General features: G+C 51.0%; 1 protein-coding gene across 1 annotated transcript in view; it reads left to right on the top strand.

The window, feature by feature from the left end:
- Window positions 1-21,053, top strand: part of LOC119951031 (asialoglycoprotein receptor 1-like) — a 125,214-nt gene that overhangs the window by 65,389 nt on the left and 38,772 nt on the right. Inside the window, exons 6-8 of the mRNA XM_038774065.1 lie at window positions 4,249-4,368; window positions 12,411-12,614; window positions 14,547-14,750. Of these exons, the coding sequence (XP_038629993.1) occupies window positions 4,249-4,368; window positions 12,411-12,614; window positions 14,547-14,750 (528 nt within the window). The remainder of the gene's footprint in view (window positions 1-4,248; window positions 4,369-12,410; window positions 12,615-14,546; window positions 14,751-21,053) is intronic.

The raw sequence follows: 21,053 nt of genomic DNA, 5'->3' as shown, positions 1-21,053 counted from the left end.
ACTTTCGGTCACTCACTCGGATGGGGAGCTGGTGGTAGGCGGACTTAAGGTCCACCGTGGAAAAAATCTTGTACTGCGCGATCCTGTTAACCAGGTCAGAGATACGGGGGAAGAGGATACGTGTCCAGCTGCGTAATCCTGTTGATGGTCTGACTGTAGTCTATGACCATCTGATTTTTCTCCCCGGTCTTAACCACCAGCACTTGTGCTCGCCAGGGACTGTTGCTGGCCTAGATAACCCCTCCTTTGGACCTCAAACCCGATGAAGGTCCGGTCCTGAGCACTGTACCGTCGGCTCCTGGTGGCGAAGGATTTGCAATCCGGGGTGAGGTTTGCAAACAAGGACGGTGGGGGGGTCGACCTTGAGGGACGCGAGGTAGCAGACAGTAATGGGGGGGGGGCATAAGGCCGCCGAATTTGAATGTTAAGCTCTGGAGGTTGCACTGGAAATCTAACCCCAGGAGTGCTGCCATACAGAGGCGGGGGAGGACGAAGAGCTTATAATTTTTAAACACCCTCCCCTGAACCGTGAGGTCTGCTATGCAGCACCCTGTGATCTGGACCGAGTGCGAACCGGAGGCCAGAGCGATTCTTTGTTTCACCGGGTGGACGGGGAGCGCGCAGCGTCTTACCGTGTTGGGGTGGACAAAACTCTCTGTGCTCCCGGAGTCCAGCAGGCAGCTTGTCTCATGGTCGTTGAGGAGGATCTTCGTGGTTTCCGTGGACAGCATGCGGGGCCATGACTGGTCCAATGTCACTGAGGCGGGTCATGGCAGGAACTCAGAGTCGTCATCCAGCAGCGAGTGGTCACTTGCGGGGTCGTCCGTGCCGATCCAAGATGGCGGTGCCCGCCGGCCGCACGTGGTGGGGGGTGAACAAGATGGCGGCGCCCGGGGGTCGCACGTGGAGTCGGGGGCCCCAAATGGTGGCGTCCGGGGATCGCACATGGCATCAGGGATCCAAACGGCGGTGCCCGGGGATCGCACGTGGCGTCGGGGGCCCAACATGGCGGCATCTAGGGATCACTCGTGGCGGTGGGGTGTGGGGGCTGTGAGGTCCGCGGGCCGCACGGGGCCCTAGAGGAGCACGGGGGTGGGACCTGTGGTCGCTGCTCGGGACGGCAGCGACCGACTCTGATTGACAGACGGCCGCAAAGTGGCCCTTCTTGCCGCAGATTTTGCTGGTTGCTGTATGGGCGGGCAGCCCGGGCGGGGGTGCTTGGACTGGCCGCAAAAGTAACAGCTGGGTCCCGTGGGTTTATCGGGGCGCCCCGCGGCGCAGGCCTGGGGGGCGTCCGAGTCTATGGAGGTGAGGGGGTCGCGTTCCACACTGCCCAGGGGGCCGCCGCATGGTTGGGAGCATGCGCGCGGGCGTTGCGGTCAGCGACGTCTAGGGGAGGATGCGAGGGTCCGTGCCTCGGCGAGGCTTAAAGTGTCTTTTTCCAGCAGTCCCTGGCGTATTTGGGACGATCGCATACCCGCAACGAAAGCGTCTCTGATCAAAAGTTCGGTATGCTCAGCCGCAGAGACTTGCGGGCAGGCGCAATTTCTCCCCAGAACAAGGAGGGCCCGGTGATGGCCCGGTAGAATTCATCTAGGGACTCACCGGGGAATTGCTGTCTCGTAGCCAGGAGGTGCCGTGCATAGGCCTGGTTCACCGGCCGGATGAAATGTCCCTTCAGCAGGTCCATAGCTGCGTCATAGTCTGGTTCATCCTCTATGAGAGAGTCGATGGCGGTGCCCACGCACGAGTGGAGGATGTGTAGTTTTTGTTCCCTCGTCGGGCGGTTTTCTGCTGTATTGAAGTAGCTGTTAAAACACGCCAGCCAGTGTTTAAACGTTGCTGTCGCATTTGTGGCGTGCGGGCTGATTCGGAGGCATTCTGGCTTGATGTAAAGTTCCATTTCAACAAAACTTGTGCATTAAATTGATGCACCATCAATTGGACACGAGACAAGAAGGAGTTCCAAACGACAGGCTTTAATGCATCATTTCCCTTGGGAAACTCATACAATTCCTCCAACTCTTCCAGCCCCGTGAATTTGCCCCCTATAAACAAGTCTCAGAAATACTCCATCCGCACCTGCCACCACCCCTGGAACCTCACATCCAGCCTGCCAGCACAAACCTATGGTTGTCACAAATTGGCAACCACAGCGACATATCCTCCAGCCCAAAATGTTGCCTACATTGTGTGGTAGTATGACTCGGGACATTACGGTACCCTAGAACTGCTATTGGTGCAGAAGACTCGCTGCCCATTGGCCCAGGCAAGTCATGTGCCTTTCTGCCGATTGGCTGAGGAAGTCATGTGCCTCCCTGCTGATTGGCCTCCGGTTCGCGCTCGGTCCAGATCACAGGGTGCTGCGTAGCAGACCTCACGGTTCAGGGGAGGGTGTTTAAAAATTATAAGCTCTTCGTCCTCCCCCGCCTCTGTATGGCAGCACTCCTGGGGTTAGATGTCCAGTGCAACCTCCAGAGCTTAACATTCAAATTCGGCGGCCTTATGCCCCCCCCCCTTACTGTCTGCTGCCTCGCGTCCCTCAAGGTCGACCCCCCCACCGTCCTTGTTTGCAAACCTCACCCCGGATTGCAAATCCTTCGCCACCAGGAGCCGACGGTACAGTGCTCAGGACCGGACCTTCATCGGGTTTGAGGTCCAAAGGAGGGGTTATCTAGGCCAGCAACAGTCCCTGGCGAGCACAAGTGCTGGTGGTTAAGACCGGGGAGAAAAATCAGATGGTCATAGACTACAGTCAGACCATCAACAGGTTTACACAGCTGGACATGTATCCTCTTCCCCCGTATCTCTGACCTGGTTAACGGGATCGCGCAGTACAAGATTTTTTCCACGGTGGACCTTAAGTCCGCCTACCACCAGCTCCCCATCCGAGTGAGTGACCGAAAGTACACCGCGTTCGAAGCGGATGGGCAACTCTACCACTTTTTAAGGGTTCCATTCGGTGTCACAAATGGGGTCTCGGTCTTCCAACGGGAGATGGACCGAATGGTGGACCAATTCGGTTTACGGGCGGAGGTAGGTAGCTCCGCCTGTGAGGCGGAGTATAAGAACCCGTACTGGCTGGCAGTCGGCCTTTCTTTCTGTACGTCTACTGCCGGACACACATCGAGGAATTGTATGTGTTTCCCAAGGGAAATGGTTTTAGGAACCTGATGGATTTTGTGAACAGAGAGGGGCCATCCTTCCTTGATTGCCGCCTCCGGTGTTGCAGGATAAGTTGCTCTCTTGAGGACGAAATAGGGGAGGGGATGGTGTTGGATATATACAAGGAACGAGGGCGCTCCGGTGGAGGAGATGAAGTGCAAGTTGGAGGAGGAGCTGTGGGAGGGGGGGGGGAGGGGCGGTGTGGGCCAGGTGTCCTTGTTGTGTACTAGGTTAAGCCTCATCCAGTTTAAATTGGTGCATCGGCTCCACATAACGATGGTGAGGATGAGCAGGTTCTTTGCGGAGAGGATAGGTGTGGGCGGTGCGTGGCGAGGAGCCCGCAAAGCACATCCACATGTTCTGTGCGTACCCAGGGGTTCTGGCAGGGATTCTCGGATGTTATGTCCGAAGTTCTGGGTGTGGGGTGGCCCTGGTTGCAGAGATGGCGATATTTGTGGAGTCGGGGGTGTGGGGGGGAGAGACCGGTGTATTGGTCTCTGCCTCCCTGATTTCCCGGAGAAGAATTTGTTGTGTTGCCGGGATTCGGAGCCACCGAAGGAGGGAGTGTGGTAAACGGCCTGGCATAGTTTCCGAGGCTGGAGAAGGTCAGGTTCACTCTGTGGGGGTCAGTAGAGGGCTTCACCCGCAGGTGGAAACCGTTCATTGATTTCTTCAAGGAGGATTGAGGGGTCAGGGGTAGCGGGGGTTTGGGTGGGGATAAAGGGGTAAAAATTAGGAGCACGGGATGTTGTGGGGTGTTGGTATCAGGGGAGGTTGGGGATTTGTGGTTTGTTCAGGTTGATGGGTTGTTCTTCTGATATTTTCTGGATATATGTAAAAAGACTTGAATAAAAATATTCAAAAAAAATTCAAGAAGTGTTGGCAAATAGGACAGGTAGGCAGGTCAGCTGTCTCTCATGCATTGGTGCAGACTCGATGGGCCGAAGGTCCTCTTCTGCAATGTATTATTCTGTGACTCTGGGTGTTGTGGTTGTTGTTCATCTCTTGAACGGATGTAGAAATGTCAACATTGTTCCGTCAAGTTATACAAGGTTCCCAACATTCTCAACTTCTCTATTTCAGATCAAAGCAGACATGAGACAGCTGGAGGAAGATGCTCAGGAACTTCGACACATCTTGGCCTGGTCGCCCTCATTGCCTTAATCTCCCTTTTCGTAATTATTATAGGACTCATCGTATATGGTAAATAGAAAAACATCAGCCTGAAAAACTCTGATATACTCCACACACCTAATCGTAATACTCTGATATACTCCACACCCCTCAGGGTAATACTTTGATATATGCCACACCTCTCACTAGAACACTCTGATATACACCACACTCCTCATTGTAACACTCTGGGCCGGGATTCTCCCCTAACTGGCGGGGCGGGGGGTCCTGGCGTGATGGAGTGGCGTGAACCACTCCGGCGTCGGGCCGCCCCAAAGGTGCAGATGACTCCGTACCTTTCGGTGCCAAGCCCAACACTGAGGGGCTAGGACCGTGCCGGAGTGGTTGGCGCTCCACCGGCTGGCGGGAACAGCCTTTGGCGTCACGCCAGCCGGGGCCGAAGGGACTTTACCGGCCGGCGGACGTCCGCGCATGCGCCGGAGCGTCAACGGCTGCCGACGTCATCCCCGCGCATGCGCAGGGGAGGGGGTCACTTCCGCCTCCACCATGGTGAAGACTATGGCGAAGGCGGAAGGAAAAGAGTTCCCCCACGGCACAGGCCCGCCGGCCGATCGGTGGGCCCCGATCGCGGGCCAGGCCACTGTGGGGGCACCCCCCAGGGCCAGATTGCCCCGCGCCCCCCCAGGACCCCGAAGCCCGCTCGCGCCGCCTGCTCCCTGTCGGTAAGGTAGATGGTTTGATCCACGCCGGCGGGAAAGGCTTGACAGCATCGGGACTTCCGCCCATCGCAGGCCGGAGAATCGCCGGGGGGGCCCGCCGACCGGCGCAACGTGATTCCCGCCCCCACCGAACCTCGGGTGGCGGAGAACTCGGGACACGGAGGGTCAGGATTGACGGCGGCCCCCGGCGATTCTCCGACCCGGCGGAGGTCGGAGATTCCCGCCCCTGATATATGCCACAGCCCTCACAGTAACACTCTAATATACCTCATACACCTCACTGTAAAACTCTAATTCACCGCACACCCCTTACAGTAACATTCTCATATACCCCACACCCCTCACTGTAAAATTTGGATATGTCCACACCCATCACGGTAACATTCTGATACAACCCACACCCTCACTGTAAAATTCTGATATATTCTGGCACTTCACTGTAACACTGATAAATCCCACATACCTCACTGTGATGCTCTTATATCATACACTCCTCACAATAACACTCTGATATACCCACACCCTGAATGTATAATTCTGATATACCCCACACACATCACTGTAACACTCTTATATCGTACATCATTCACTGTGAAACTCTGATATATCCCACACCGGACACTCTGATCTAATCCACAGCACTCAATGTAAAACTCATTTATCCTACATCCCTCACAGGAAAACTCTGAGGTATCCCACACCCCTCACTGTAACATTCTGATATACCCCACGCACCTCACTGTAACACTGATAAATCCCGCTAACCTCAGCGAAACAATCTCATATCGCACACTCGTAATAACACTCTGATATACCCACACCCTCACTGTAACACTCTGATATACCCACACCCTCACTGTAACACTCTGATATACCCACACCGTCACTGTAACAGTCTGATATACCCACCCCCTCACTGTAACACTCTGATATACCCACACCCTCACTATAACAATCTGATATACCCACACCCCTCACTGTAACAGTCTGATATACCCACACCCTCACTGTAACAATCTGATATACCCACACCCTCACTGTAACACTCTGATATACCCACACCCTCAATGTCAAATGCTGATAAATCCCACACACCTCACTAACACTCTTATATCATACACTCCTCACAATAACACCCTGATATATCCTGCACCCTCCCTCCATTATTATATATCCCGCACCCTGCACTGTAGCACTTATTTATTCTACATGCCTCGGTGTAAAATTCTGAGGTATCCCACCCCCTCACTGTAACATTCTAATATCTATCACAGCCTTCACTGTAACTCTCTTATATATCCCACACCCCTCACTGTAACACTCTAATACACCCCACAGCCCTCACTGTAACACTCTGATATATCCCCCACCCCTCACTGTAACACTCTGATATATCCCACACCCCTCACTGTAACACTCTGATATATCCCACACCCCTCACTGTAACACTCTGATATATCCCACACGCCTCACTGTAACACTCTGATATATTCCACACCTCTCACTGTAACACTCTGATATATCCCAAATCCCTCACTGTAACACTCTGATATATCACACACCCCTAACAATAACATTCTGATATACCCCACACACATCACTGTAACATTCTGATATACCCCACGCACCTCACTGTAACACTCTGATATATCCCACACCCCTCACTGTAACACTCTGATATATTCCACACCTCTCACTGTAACACTCTGATATATCCCAAATCCCTCACTGTAACACTCTGATATATCACACACCCCTAACAATAACATTCTGATATACCCCACACACCTCACTGTAACACTGATAAATCCCACACACCTCACTGAAATGCTCTTATATCGCACATTCCTTACAATAACACTCTGATATACCCACACCCTCAATGTTAAATTCTGGTATGTCTCATGCACTTCACTCTAAAACTGATAAATCCCACACACCTCACTGAAATGCTCTTATATCACACATTCCTTACAATAACACTCTGATATACCCACACCCTCAATGTCAAATTCTGGTAAGTCCCACACACCTCAGTGTAACACTCTTATATCACACAGTCCTCACAACAACATTCTGATATATCCTATACCCTCCCTGCAACATTATGACATATCCCACACTTCTCACTGTAACACTCATTTATCCTACATCCCTCACTGTAAAACTCTGAGGTATCCCCCCCCCCCCCCCACTGTAACATTCTACTTTCTACCACACCTCTCACAGTAACACTATATATCCCACACCCCTCACTGTAACTCTCTGTTATATCCCACACCCCTGACTGTAACTCTCTGTTATATCCCACACCCCTCACTGTAACTCTCTGTTATATCCCACACCCCTCACTGTAACTCTCTGACATATCCCACACCCCTCACTGTAACTCTCTGATATATCCCACACCCCTCACTGTAACTCTCTGTTATATCCCACACCCCTCACTGTAACTCTCTGTTATATCCCACACCCCTCACTGTAACTCTCTGTTATATCCCACACCCCTCACTGTAACTCTCTGTTATATCCCACACCCCTCACTGTAACTCTCTGATATACCCCACACCCCTCACTTTAACAGGACATACATAGAGTACATAGAACATACAGTGCAGAAGGAGGCCATTTGGCCCATTGCGTCTGCACCGACCCATTTAAGCCCTCACTTCCACCCTATCCCCGTAACCCAATAACCCCTCCCAACCTTTTTTGGTCACTAAGGGCACTTTTATCATGGTCAATCCACCTAACCTGCACATCTTTTGGACAGTGGGAGGAACCCAGAGCACCCGGAGGAAACCCACGCAGACACGGGGAGAACGTGCTGACTCCGCACAGACAGTGGCCCAGCGGGGAATCGGACCTGGGACCCTGGCGCTGTGAAGCCACAGTGCTATCCACTTATGCTACCGTACTGCCCACTCTGATATATCCCACACCCTTAACTGTAACATGCTGATATAGCCCACTCCCCTCATTGCAATTCTCTGAAATATCCCGCTTCCCTCACTAACTCTCTGATATATCTAACTAACACCTCTCACGGTAATACATTGACATATCCCACACCCCTCACTGTAACACTCTGATATATCCCACACCCCTCACTGTAACTCTCTGATACAATAATAATCTTTATTGACACAAGTAGGCTTACATTAACACTGCAATGAAGTTACTTTGTAAAGCCCCTAGTCACCACTCTATTTTTCTTTTTTCGGGCACACTGAGGGAGAATTCAGAATGTCCAAATTACCTAACAGCTCGTCTTTTGGGACTTGTGAAAGAAAACCGGAGCACCCGGAGGAAACATAGGTAGACATGGGGAGAACGTGCAGACTCCACACAGACAGTGTCCCAACCTGGGAATCAAACCTGGGACTCTGGCGATGTGATATATCCCACTTCCCTCACGGTAACTCTGATATACCCCACAGCCCTCACTGCAACTCTCTGATATATCCCACTTCCCTCACTGTAACACACTGATATATCCCATACCCCTCACTGTAACACTAGGATATATCTCACACCCCTCACTGGAGTACTCTGATATATCCCACACCCCTTACTGAAACACTCTGATGTATCACATGCCCCTTACTGTAGCTCTCTGATGTATACACACCCTGCCAGCAGCACTCTGATGTACCCCACACTCCTCACTGTGACACTCTGATATATCTCACTTCCCTCACTGTAACTCTCTGATATATCCCACTTCCCTCACTAACTCTCTGATATATCTCACACCCCTCACTATAACGCACTGACATATCCCACACCCCTCACTGTAACACACTGGGATATCCCTCACTCCAACACTGAGATGTATCACACAACCCTCTTGTAACACTCTGATATATCCCACATCTATTCCTGTGGCATTCTGATATATCCTCACCCCTCACAGTAACACTCTGATATATGCCATAAACCTCACTGGAACACTCCAATACATCCCACACCCATCAGCGTAACATTCTATTATATCCCAAACACTCACTGTGTCACTCTGATAGACCCCACACCGCCCACTAAAACACTCTGATAGACGCCACACCGCCCACTAAAACACTCTGATAGACCCCACACCGCCCACTAAAACACTCTGATAGACCCCACACCGCCCACTAAAACACTCTGATAGACCCCACACCGCCCACTAAAACACTCTGATAGACCCCACACCGCCCACTAAAACACTCTGATAGACCCCACACCGCCCACTAAAACACTCTGATAGACCCCACACCGCCCACTAAAACACTCTGATAGACCCCACACCGCCCACTAAAAACACTCTGATAGACCCCACACCGCCCACTAAAACACTCTGATAGACCCCACACCGCCCACTAAAACACTCTGATAGACCCCACACCGCCCACTAAAACACTCTGATAGACCCCACACCGCCCACTAAAACACTCTGATAGACCCCACACCGCCCACTAAAACACTCTGATAGACCCCACACCGCCCACTAAAACACTCTGATAGACCCCACACCGCCCACTAAAACACTCTGATAGACCCCACACCGCCCACTAAAACACTCTGATAGACCCCACACCGCCCACTAAAACACTCTGATAGATCCCACACCACCCACTAAAACACTCTGATAGACCCCACACCGCCCACTAAAACACTCTGATAGACCCCACACCGCCCACTAAAACACTCTGATAGACCCCACACCGCCCACTAAAACACTCTGATAGACCCCACACCGCCCACTAAAACACTCTGATAGATCCCACACCGCCCACTAAAACACTCTGATAGACCCCACACCGCCCACTAAAACACTCTGATAGACCCCACACCGCCCACTAAAACACTCTGATAGACCCCACACCGCCCACTAAAACACTCTGATAGACCCCACACCGCCCACTAAAACACTCTGATAGATCCCACACCACCCACTAAAACACTCTGATAGACCCCACACCGCCCACTAAAACACTCTGATAGACCCCACACCGCCCACTAAAACACTCTGATAGACCCCACACCGCCCACTAAAACACTCTGATAGACCCCACACTGCCCACTAAAACACTCTGATAGACCCCACACCGCCCACTAAAACACTCTGATAGACCCCACACCGCCCACTAAAACACTCTGATAGACCCCACACCGCCCACTAAAACACTCTGATAGACCCCACACCGCCCACTAAAACACTCTGATAGACCCCACACCGCCCACTAAAACACTCTGATATACAACACAACCCTCATTGTAACTCTCTGATTTTTGCCACAGCCTTCACTGTTAGACGCTGATATATCCCAAATCCCTCATTGTAACACTCTAATATCTCCCAAACCCCTCACTTTCACATTTTGATATATACCTCACCCCTCACTGCAACACTCAGTTTCATCTCACACACCAAACTGATTCACTGATATATCCCACACCCTTCACTGGAACTCTCTGGTATACCCGCTCACTGTCAAACTGATACACCCAAAACTTTCAATGTAACACTCTGATATATTGCACATCCCTCACTAAAACACGCTTACATATCCCACACCCTCCACTGTAACACTCTGATATATCCCACACCCCTCATTGTAACACTGAAATATGCCACAGCCCTCACTGTAACACTGATATATCCCATACCCCCATTGTAACTCTCTAATATATCCCACACCCCTCATTGTAACTCTCTGACATATCCCACACCCCTCACTGTAACTCTCTGATATACCCCACAGCCCTCACTGTAACACTGATATATCCCACACCCCTCACTGTAACTCTCTGATATATCCCACACCCCTCACTGTAACTCTCTAATATATCCCACACCCCTCAGTGTAACTCTCTGACATATCCCACACCCATCACTGTAACTCTCTGATATATCCCACATCCCTCACTGTAACACTCTGATGTATCCCACGCCCCTCATTGTAACTCACTGATATATCCCACACCCCTCATTGAACTCTCTTATATATCCCACACCCCTCACTGTGTTGTGGATTTAGGTTATTCCGGACCTGATAATACTCTATTACTAACCTATGCCCTAGGTTAACCTATCAAAAGAGAGAAACTTGTTTTCCTGCCAAGACTCAGAATAGATCTCACGAAGGGAGAATGCTTTTCCAGGTCTCAGACAGTTAAACAGGATCTCAGTTACTTTCTATAGGGAGAGTTCAGATTCGTCACTCATAACTAAATCGATAGCCCTTGAGGTCATGGGTCCTATTGCCTACTTAGGCTTCCTAAATGAGCTTCTAGGAGATCAACCTCGAGATTAATTTTCACACAATATGATTTTAATTAAAGTATCTTTATTGTGAAAACACAACCAATAGATACATACTGAATTGCAGAGTTAAAGTATAAGTGGACTAAACAGTCCTTCTAGTTATCTACTAACATACTAACTTCTCTCAATCGAATGAGATATCTAAACATGGAAAAATCCTTAAAGTATCTCTATCAGTTCCTTAGTACATTTCTAAGAAGTTATTGCAAAACCATACTTACAACAGGTTTTGTCCGACGATTCAAGCTTCTGAGAACAGAACTGACTCTTGCCCTAAAAGCGGAGGCAGGATCAGAGAGAGATACTTCTGCTAAAATCCCCTCTCCTTATATACATAAAACTTGCTTATCGGTTCAGGAAGGCAGTTGTTACCTTGGCATTTATTGCTGGTTAATTACCTATAGCCAAATGGCTAATTGGATGCACGATCACTGATAGATCTTTTAATGGTTGTAGTGTCTGTGTAATTGTCCAGGGTTCTAAGATATATTGGCAAGGGAGGGACCGTTTGGTGCCTGTCTCTTTTCAGGGTTGTCACTCTCTCCAGATATCAAAACAGACTCTTTTGTGAAGGTGTTATCGTAAGTGCTCAAAGGTATAGTTTAAAAAGGATTTGTATGTTTGTATATCTGTTCCCATATTTTGAATACTTTAAGGTATGGGGAGTTTGTCTCAAAAATTTAGTGGTCTGTCAAAGAAGAGCCTCTAATTGTTTGATATTAATGAGCCCTTGGAAACAGCTTGGAGTCTCTCCCATCAGGTGGGAACCTCTACCTGACTTTTAGCTGGAGTGGTTTTATTCCATCTTGAATTTAGAATGCTGTTTGTATTAATGCCTTATTTTTAATCCGAATTCTGCGGTGAACGTGATATCCATTACAACTGTAATATTCTGATATAACCCACACCCCTCAATGTAACTCTCTGATATATCCCACACCACTCATTGTAACTCTCTGATGTATCCCACACCACTCATTGTAACTCTCTGATATATCCCACACCCATCACTGTAACACTCTGATATATCCCACACCCCTCACTGTAACACACACTTTTTACATTCTTTCTTTACCTCCCAGTTCTTCTATTGAACCAGAAGTCAGATGCATCTCAAAATGATCAAGCCAGTGAACGCCAGTGTGCCGACCTGTTGAACAGGCTCTTGCCCGAGTCTGTGCGGAACCAGACAAACCTGGGGGGAATCCTCCAGAACTTGTCTGCGGCCTTTGCTCAGGCCAATGATACGGCAAACTCGCTCTGCAATACCTTCCGAAATGTATCAGGTGAGTATGAGCTAACCATTCCTCTTTCCCCACTGCACCTCCCCCAATTTATTCATTTCTGGGATTCCTGGCTTGCTGTTCTCCCCCACCCCCCATTCCACCTCTCAAAGCCGTTAAGGACAGATTTGTTTTCTAAAATTCATAATTGTCTCTCAGAAGCTGATTGTGGAGATAAACGTGTTTGTGAAAATGTTTTTATGTGAGTTTTTTCTTTTTATACGCAACATAAATTAAGATAAAGAAATCTGTACACATCAGTTATAATTTACAATCTACAAATGCCCAGCAGTTGAATGAGCCTCCAACCCCAACTCCCCCACTTCACGGAGACCCCCTCCCTTTCTTGCTATCGGGAGTGTTCTCTTTATTCGCTGGTTCATCTCTTCTGTACATAGTGGGGTAGCACAGTGATACATAAGTTACATTGTGGTAAGTTGTTATTGAGTTGGCTGTATTTACAACTATTTGGTCTGAGGGTAGGGGGTTCTGCTGCCCCACCCCCTCCCCCAAAGACTGAAATGAAAATCGCTTATTGTCATGAGTAGGCTTCAAATGAAGTTACTGTGAAAAGCCCCTAGTCGCCACATTCCGGCACCTGTTCGGGGAGGCTGTTACGGGAATCGAACCGTGCTGCTGGCTTGCCTTGGTCTGCTTTCAAAGCCAGCGATTAGCCCTGTGAGCTAAACAGCCCCTGTGGTTGGTTTCTGTGTCCCCTTGTTCCCTCCACCTCCCTCCCTCCCCCTCCCCTTGGTCTGTTGGCTGTTGACTACCAACTGGTCCTGGAACAAGTTGGTGAATGGCCTCCAAACCTTGTGGAAGCCCCATTCCGAGCCCCGGATGGTGAATTTGATTTTCTCCAGTTGGAGAAATTCCGACAAGTCACACAGCCAGTCTGCAGCTTCAGATGGTGCTGCTGATCGTACTGTGCTACTGTGCCGCCCATATACGCTACAGCCCTCACTGTAACACTCTGATATACCCACACCCCTCACTGTAACACTCTGATATAACCCACACCCCTCACTGTAACATTCTGATATAATCCACACCCCTCACTGTAACACTCTGATATACCCACACCCCTCACTGTAACATTCTGATATATCCCACACCCCTCACTGTAGCACTCTGATATATCCCACACCCCTCACTGTAACACACTGATATACCCCACACCCCTCACTGTAACACTCTGATATAACCCACACCCCTCACTGTAACATTCTGATATAACCCTGACCCCTCACTGTAACACTCTGATACACCCACACCCCTCACTGTAACACTCTGATATATCCCACACCCCTCACTGTAACATTCTGATATAACCCACACCCCTCACTGTAACATTCTGATATAACCCTGACCCCTCACTGTAACACTCTGATATAACCCACACCCCTCACTGTAACATTCTGATATAACCCACACCCCTCACTGTAACATTCTGATATAACCCTGACCCCTCACTGTAACACTCTGATATATCCCACACCCCTCACTGTAACACTTGGATATACCACACCCCTCACTGTAACACTCTGATATATCCCACACCCCTCACTGTAACACTCTGATATACCCCACACCCCTCACTGTAACACTCTGATATATCCCACACCCCTCACTGTAACACTCTGATATATCCCACACCCCTCACTGTAACATTCTGATATAACCCACACCCTCACTGTAAAACTGATATATGCCACACCCCTCACTGTAACACTCTGATATACCCACACCCCTCACTGTAACACTCTGATACACCCACACCCCTCACTGTAACACTCTGATACACCCACACCCCTCACTGTAACACTCTGATATACCCACACCCCTCACTGTAACACTCTGATATATCCCACACCCCTCACTGTAACATAGTTTTTTACCCACATTTTCGTCTCTCATTCTTTCTCCATCTCTCAGTTCTTCTAGTGAACCAGATGTTAGATGCATTTCAAAATGATCAAGCCATTGAACGCCAGCGTGCCGACCTGTTGAACAGGACCTTGTCAGAGTCTATGCAGAACCAGACAAACCTTGAGGGAAAGATCCAAAACCTGTCTGCGGCCTTTGCTCAGAGAAATAAGACGGCAAACTCGCTCTGCAGTACTTTCCGAAACTTAACAGGTGAGTATGAACTAACAGTTCCCCTTTACCCACTGCACCTCCCCAGTGTCTCCTGAAATGGGGTTGCTGACTCCCTGTTTCCCCTCCAGTTTGTCCCTTTCTGGGATTCCTGACTCCCTGTTCTCCCACCCACTCTCCAATCCACCTCTCAAAGCCGTTAGGGACAGACTTTTTATACAAACTTCATAACAGCCCTGATATGGGGCTGGGTTCTCCAATAATGAGGCTAAGTGTTGACGCCGTTGTAAACACCGGAGCGTATCACGACGGCATCATCTGGCCACTAGGAGCAGCGATCCTGTGCCGCAAAGGGGGCCAGCACGGCACTGGAGCGCTTCAGGAAGCTCCAAAAGCCGATATGTACCCGACCATGGCCGACGCAGGTCTGCGCATGCACGTGGGTAGGCGTCTCTGCACCACCCCCCATGCAACATGGCGGAGCCCTACAGGGACCCTGCGCGGAAAACATAGGCCCCCACCCCCGGAACTCGCCCGCCCGTCGATCGGTAGCACCCCGTGGATCCCCGCCGGGAGTCGGATCCCCTCTTTCCCCCCCCCCCCCCCAACAGGATGGTCCCCACAGCCAGAACACCGAGGTCCCGCTGGATGGGACCACACACGAACGACGCCGGCAGGACTCGGCGGGCATTCGGCCCATCGAGCGTGAAGAATCGCCGGGGTGGCCGAAATCAGCGGCCCCCGACTGGCGCCGCGGCAATGGTGCCGATTCTCCAGCGACCGGAGAATCGGCGGCCCGGCCTCGGAGCGGCGTCACGGGATTCGCACCCTCCCCCGGAGTTTCTCCGACCCGGCGCGGCATCGGAGAATCATGCAGCTGTCTGTGGAGATAAACGTGTTTTTAAAAATGTTTTTATTTGAGTTATTTCTTTTTATACACAACAAAAATTAACATACAGAAATCTGGACACATCAGTTACAGTCTGCAATCTAAAAATGCCCAGCAATTGAATGAGCCGCCTAACCTCAACTTTCCCACTTCCCGGAGACCCCCTCACCTTCTCACTATCGGGCGTATTTTCTTTATTCGCTGGTTCTTTTTTAAAAAAATAATGTTTATTGGAATTTTTTACAGAACATATAAAAATATAACAACAAGTATAGCAAAAAGCAGTAATATGCAACTAACAGCCCCATAACACCCACAATTCCCCCCATACCGTAACATCACATGTATCACACTCCCCCCACCACCCCCCCCCAAACAAGAGAACTTAACCATAAATTAAAATTAGACAAATCAAATTTAAATAAAATAAGCCAACATAATCAACGCCCCCCCCCCACCCCCCCGGGTTGCTGCTGCTACTGTCCCAGTACCCTATCGTTGAGCCAGAAAGTCGAGGAAAGGTTGCCACCGTTTAAAGAACCCTTGCACCGATCCTCTCAGGGCGAACTTAACCTTCTCAAGCTTAATGAAGCCCGCCATGTCATTGATCCAGGTCTCCACGCTTGGGGGCCTCGCGTCCTTCCACTGTAGCAAAATCCTTCGCCGGGCTACTAGGGACGCAAAGGCCAGCACACCGGCCTCTTTCGCCTCCTGCACTCCCGGCTCTACCCCAACCCCAAAGATCGCGAGTCCCCATCCTGGCTTGACCCTGGATCCCACCACCCTTGACACCGTCCTCGCCATCCCCTTCCAGAACTCCTCCAATGCCGGGCATGCCCAGAACATATGGGCATGGTTCGCTGGACTCCCCGAGCACCTGGCACACCTATCTTCACCCCCAAAGAACCTACTCATCCTCGTCCCAGTCATGTGGGCCCTATGCAGCACCTTGAATTGGATGAGGCTAAGCCGCGCACACGAGGAGGAAGAATTTACCCTCTCCAGGGCATCAGCCCATGTCCCGTCTTCGATCTGTTCCCCCAGTTCCCCCTCCCACTTCGTTTTCAGCTCCTCTACTGACGCCTCTTCCACCTCTTGCATAAGCTTGTAGATATCGGATATCTTCCCCTCCCCGACCCAGACCCCCGAGAGCACCCTGTCACTCACCTCCTTCGCGGGGAGCGCAGGGAATCCCTCCACCTGCCGTCTAGCAAATGCCTTTACCTGCAGATATCTAAACATGTTTCCCGGCGGGAGCCCAAATTTCTCCTCCAACTCCCCCAGGCTCGCAAACCTTCCGTCGATAAACAGTTCCTTCAGCTGTCTAATGCTCGCTCTATACCATCCCCGAAATCCCCCATCCATGTTCCCCGGGACGAACCTATGGTTCCCCCTTAACAGAGCCTCCATCGAGCCCCCCACTTCTCCCCTATGTCGCCTCCACTGCCCCCAAATCTTGAGGGTAGCCGCCACCACCGGACTCGTGGTATACCTCGTGGGAGGGAGCGGCCACGGCGCCGTTACCTGGGCCCCCAGGCTTGTATCCCCACAGGACGCTCTCTCCATCCGTTTCCATGCTGCCCCCTCCCCCTCCATCACCCACTTACGCACCATCGACACGTTGGCCGCCCAGTAGTACCCCGAGAGGTTGGGCAACGCCAGCCCCCCCCCCCCCCATCCCTACTCCGCTCCAAGAAGACCCTCTTCACCCTCGGGGTGCCATGCGCCCAAACAAATCCCATGATGCTGCTGGTCACCCTTTTAAAAAAGGCCCTAGGGATAAAGATGGGCAAGCACTGGAAGAGGAACAAGAACCTCGGGAGAACCGTCATTTTGACGGATTGCACTCTGCCCGCCAGCGATAGCGGCACCATGTCCCACCTTTTAAATTCCTCCTCCATCTGTTCCACTAGTCTGGTGAAGTTAAGCTTATGAAGAGCCCCCTAACTCCTGGCCACCTGCACCCCCAGGTACCTGAAACTCTTCACTGCCCTCCTGAAGGGGAGCCTCCCAATTCCCTCCTCCTTTATTCGCTGGTTCATCGGTTCATCTCTCCTGTACATAGTGGGGTAGCACAGTGACACATATGTTACATTGTGGTAAGTTATTCTTATTTAGTTTACTGTATTTACAACCATTTGGTTTGGAGGGTGGTACCACTCCCTCCCGTGGGCTGTGGTTGGTTTTAGTGTCTCTCTGTTTCCTCCCCTCCCCCCCTCTCCATTTTCGTTGGTGTCCGGGCTCCCTCTGTGAGTCCCCCCCCCCCCCCCCCCCTCCCCTCCCCTCCCCCCCCAGTCTGGTGGCTGTTGGCTACAAAGAGGTCCTGGAACAAGTTGATGAATGGCCTCCATGTCTTGTGGAATCCCCATTCCGAGCCCCGGATGGTGAATTTGATTTTCTCTAGTTGGAGAAATTCCGACAGGTCGGACAGCCAGTCTACAGCTTTAGGTGGTGCTGCCGATCACCAGCTGAGCAGGATTCTTCGGTGGGCGGTTAGGGAGGTAAAGGCTGGGGCGTCGGCCGTCCTCTGCATAAAGAGATCTGGCTGCTCTAAAAACCTGAAGACTGCCACTTTCGGGCACGGCACCACCCTCATCCCACAACCTTGGGCTCAAAGAAGGCTGTCAAGTCTGAGGCAACTCCAGAACACATGGACATGGTTATCCAGGCCTCTCTGGCATTGTTCACATTGCTCCTCCACCTCCGAGAAGCATCTGTTTATTCAGGATCTGTGCCCCACTTCCAGCTGCATTAGGCTTAGCCTTGTGCAAGGGGCGGAGGAGTTGACCCTGTTCAGTGCTTCACTCTTGAGTCCCCAACCTTTTTCAAACCCTAGCTCTTATTCCAATTTTCCTCTTGCCTCTTCCAGTGGGGAGCGTGCTTTCCCCAGCGGTCGCCCATACAGGTACCCGCTGCTTCCCCCACCCCCCCCCCCCCCAAGTTTTCTGCATCTAGCAGTGCTTCTAATAGTGATTGTCTCATCGTCTGTGGGTATGTCTATGTTTCCCTATGTAGGATGTTTTTAATTTGTATGTCTCTTAACTTGTTCCACCCGGTCAGTTCGAGATTCTCTGTCAGTTCCTCGATTGTTGTCAGTCTGTTATCCCTATAGAAGTCCCTAACTGTCAATGTTCCCCCGCCCTGTCTCCACCTTCTGAAGGTGGCGTCCATTTTGTTGTTGCAGATGGGGACCTTGGTGGACATCTCAGTTAGACCGAAGTGTTGTCTTAGCTGGTTCCAGGATTGGAGGGTGGCTATTACCACTGGGCTTGTAGAGAGCTTGGCCAGTGGGGATGGGAGCGTCGCTGTGGCCAGGGCCCAGAGGGACATCCCTGTGTAGGAACCCTCCTCCACTCTTACCCATTCAGCTTCTGGTTTCTTTATCCATCCTTTACTCTTCCCACTGTTGCTGCTTCATGGAAATATTGCCGGATTGGGAGGGCCAGGTCTACCATGCTTCTTGTTCTTTACAGGACTTTTTTAGGGATCATTGGGTTCTCTCTCCCCCCCCCCCCCACCTTTCCCCCCCCCCCCCCCCCCCCCCCCCCCTCCCACACACACACCATGATCATTTTTCTACTGTGTTGCAAAAGGCCTTGGGGATATGGTTCTGTATGGTTCTAAACAGGAAGAGGAACTTGGGCATTGGTTCACCAAGATCTTCTGCACCCTCCCCGCCAGGGAGAGTGGGAGTGTGTCCCACCTCTGCAGGTCCTTTTTAACTTCCACCAGGCTGGTCAGGTTCTGCTTGTAGATCCGTGTCCAGTCATGGGCGATTTGGTAGCGAAGTTTGTTTTGGGCCTGTTAAAATGGCCGTCCCTCCAGTTCTGCCCCTCTCCCTTATGGGTTCACCGGGAAGATTTCACTTTTGCTCAGGTTGAGTTTGTAGCCTGAAAAGGCTCCAAACTCTTAAAAGAGCACAATGATCTCTTCCATGCTGCTTTGGGGGTCTGCGACATGGAAGAGCAGGTTATCCGCATAGAGCGAGACTCTGTATTCTGTGGTTCCTCTCCGATCCCCTTCCAGTTCTTTGTTGGTTCTGAGCGAGAGTGCTAGTGGCCCGATCGCCAGGGCAAACAGCAGTGGGTACAGCGGGCATCCCTATCTTTTGCCATTGTGCAACTGGAAGTATTTAGAGCTGGTGGTGTTTGTCTGCACGCTTGCCATGGGAGCGCTGTACAGGAGTTTCACCCAGGCGGTGAACCCTGCTCCGAGCCCAAACCGTTCCAGTACCTCGATGAGGTACTTCCACTCGACTCTGGCATGGGCCTTTTCGTGCCCAAGGAGATGATTACCTCTGGTGTACTCTCCCCGGGTGGGGGTTATTATCACGTTTAGTAGGTGGCTGATGTTCGACATTAGCTGTCTACATTTCACAAAGCCCATCTGGTCTTCTCTCACCACCTCACGTTTGCAATTCTCCTGTAACTTGGCTAGAATTGTGGCCAGTATTTTCGCATCTACATTGAGCAGCGGAATGGGTCTGTTGGACCCGCATTCTGCTGGGTCTTTGTCTTTCTTGGGTATCAGCGAAACTGAGGTTTGTGCTAGTGTAGGCAGCAGGGTGGGCCTTGCCAGCGAGTCCATGAACATCCCCCATGGTGCAGGGCCAGTGCTGTCACAAATTTCTTATAGGAGTCTGCCAGGAGTTCACCTGGTCCCGGCTCCTTCCCCGCCTGCACGGCGTTAATGCTGTCCATGATTTCTCCCAATTCTAGCGATGCTTCCTGTCCCCACCTCCCATCCTCCTCCATGACTGGCATGTCCAGTCCATTGAGGAACTGCTTCATCCTCAAGTCCCTTCCGGGGGCTCAGAGACATACAGCCCCTGGTAGAAGGCCTCGAAATGCATCGTTGACCTTTTCTGGCTCTATTATTAGTTGGCCTTTGCTGTATTTAACCTCAGCTATTACCTCGTGGCTGCCTGCCTTCTCAGCTGTTGAGCCAGCAGGCGGTGGCTTGGTCTCTGTGTCCGTAAAGGTCCCCATTCCTGGTGGAGTTGGTGCACCGCTTTCCTCGCGGAGAGTAGGTCAAAGCCCATTTTCAGCTTTTACTTCTCCGCCAGAAGCTCTAAGGTCAGGGCCGTGGAGTATCACCGATCTACCTCCAGTATGGAGCCGACTAGCTGTTGTCTAGCCACCGTCTTCCCTGGCTCTACGTACTTTATAGGCAATAATCTCACCCCAGGTCATAACCTTCAGGGCCTCACTGGGCATGAAGGGTGAGACCCCCCTGTTCTGATTGTTGGGAATATACCCTTCTATGGCCTGTGATATTTTCTTATTGGAAGCCTTGTCGGTGAGGAGGGCCGTGTCCAACTTTCATGGGGAGCGTTGGCTACGGCCCGTCTCCTACGCCACGTCCATGTAGTGTGCACTGTGGCCAGAGATTACAATTGTGGAGCATTCCGCTTTTACTAGCCTTGGAAGCACCGATTACCCCACTACAAAGAAGTC

The sequence above is a fragment of the Scyliorhinus canicula genome, chromosome 16 (assembly GCF_902713615.1).
Source record: "Scyliorhinus canicula chromosome 16, sScyCan1.1, whole genome shotgun sequence".
NCBI lineage: Eukaryota > Metazoa > Chordata > Chondrichthyes > Carcharhiniformes > Scyliorhinidae > Scyliorhinus > Scyliorhinus canicula.
Note: the sequence above shows the minus strand (reverse complement) of the source record. Positions and strands in the feature narration are given on the sequence as shown.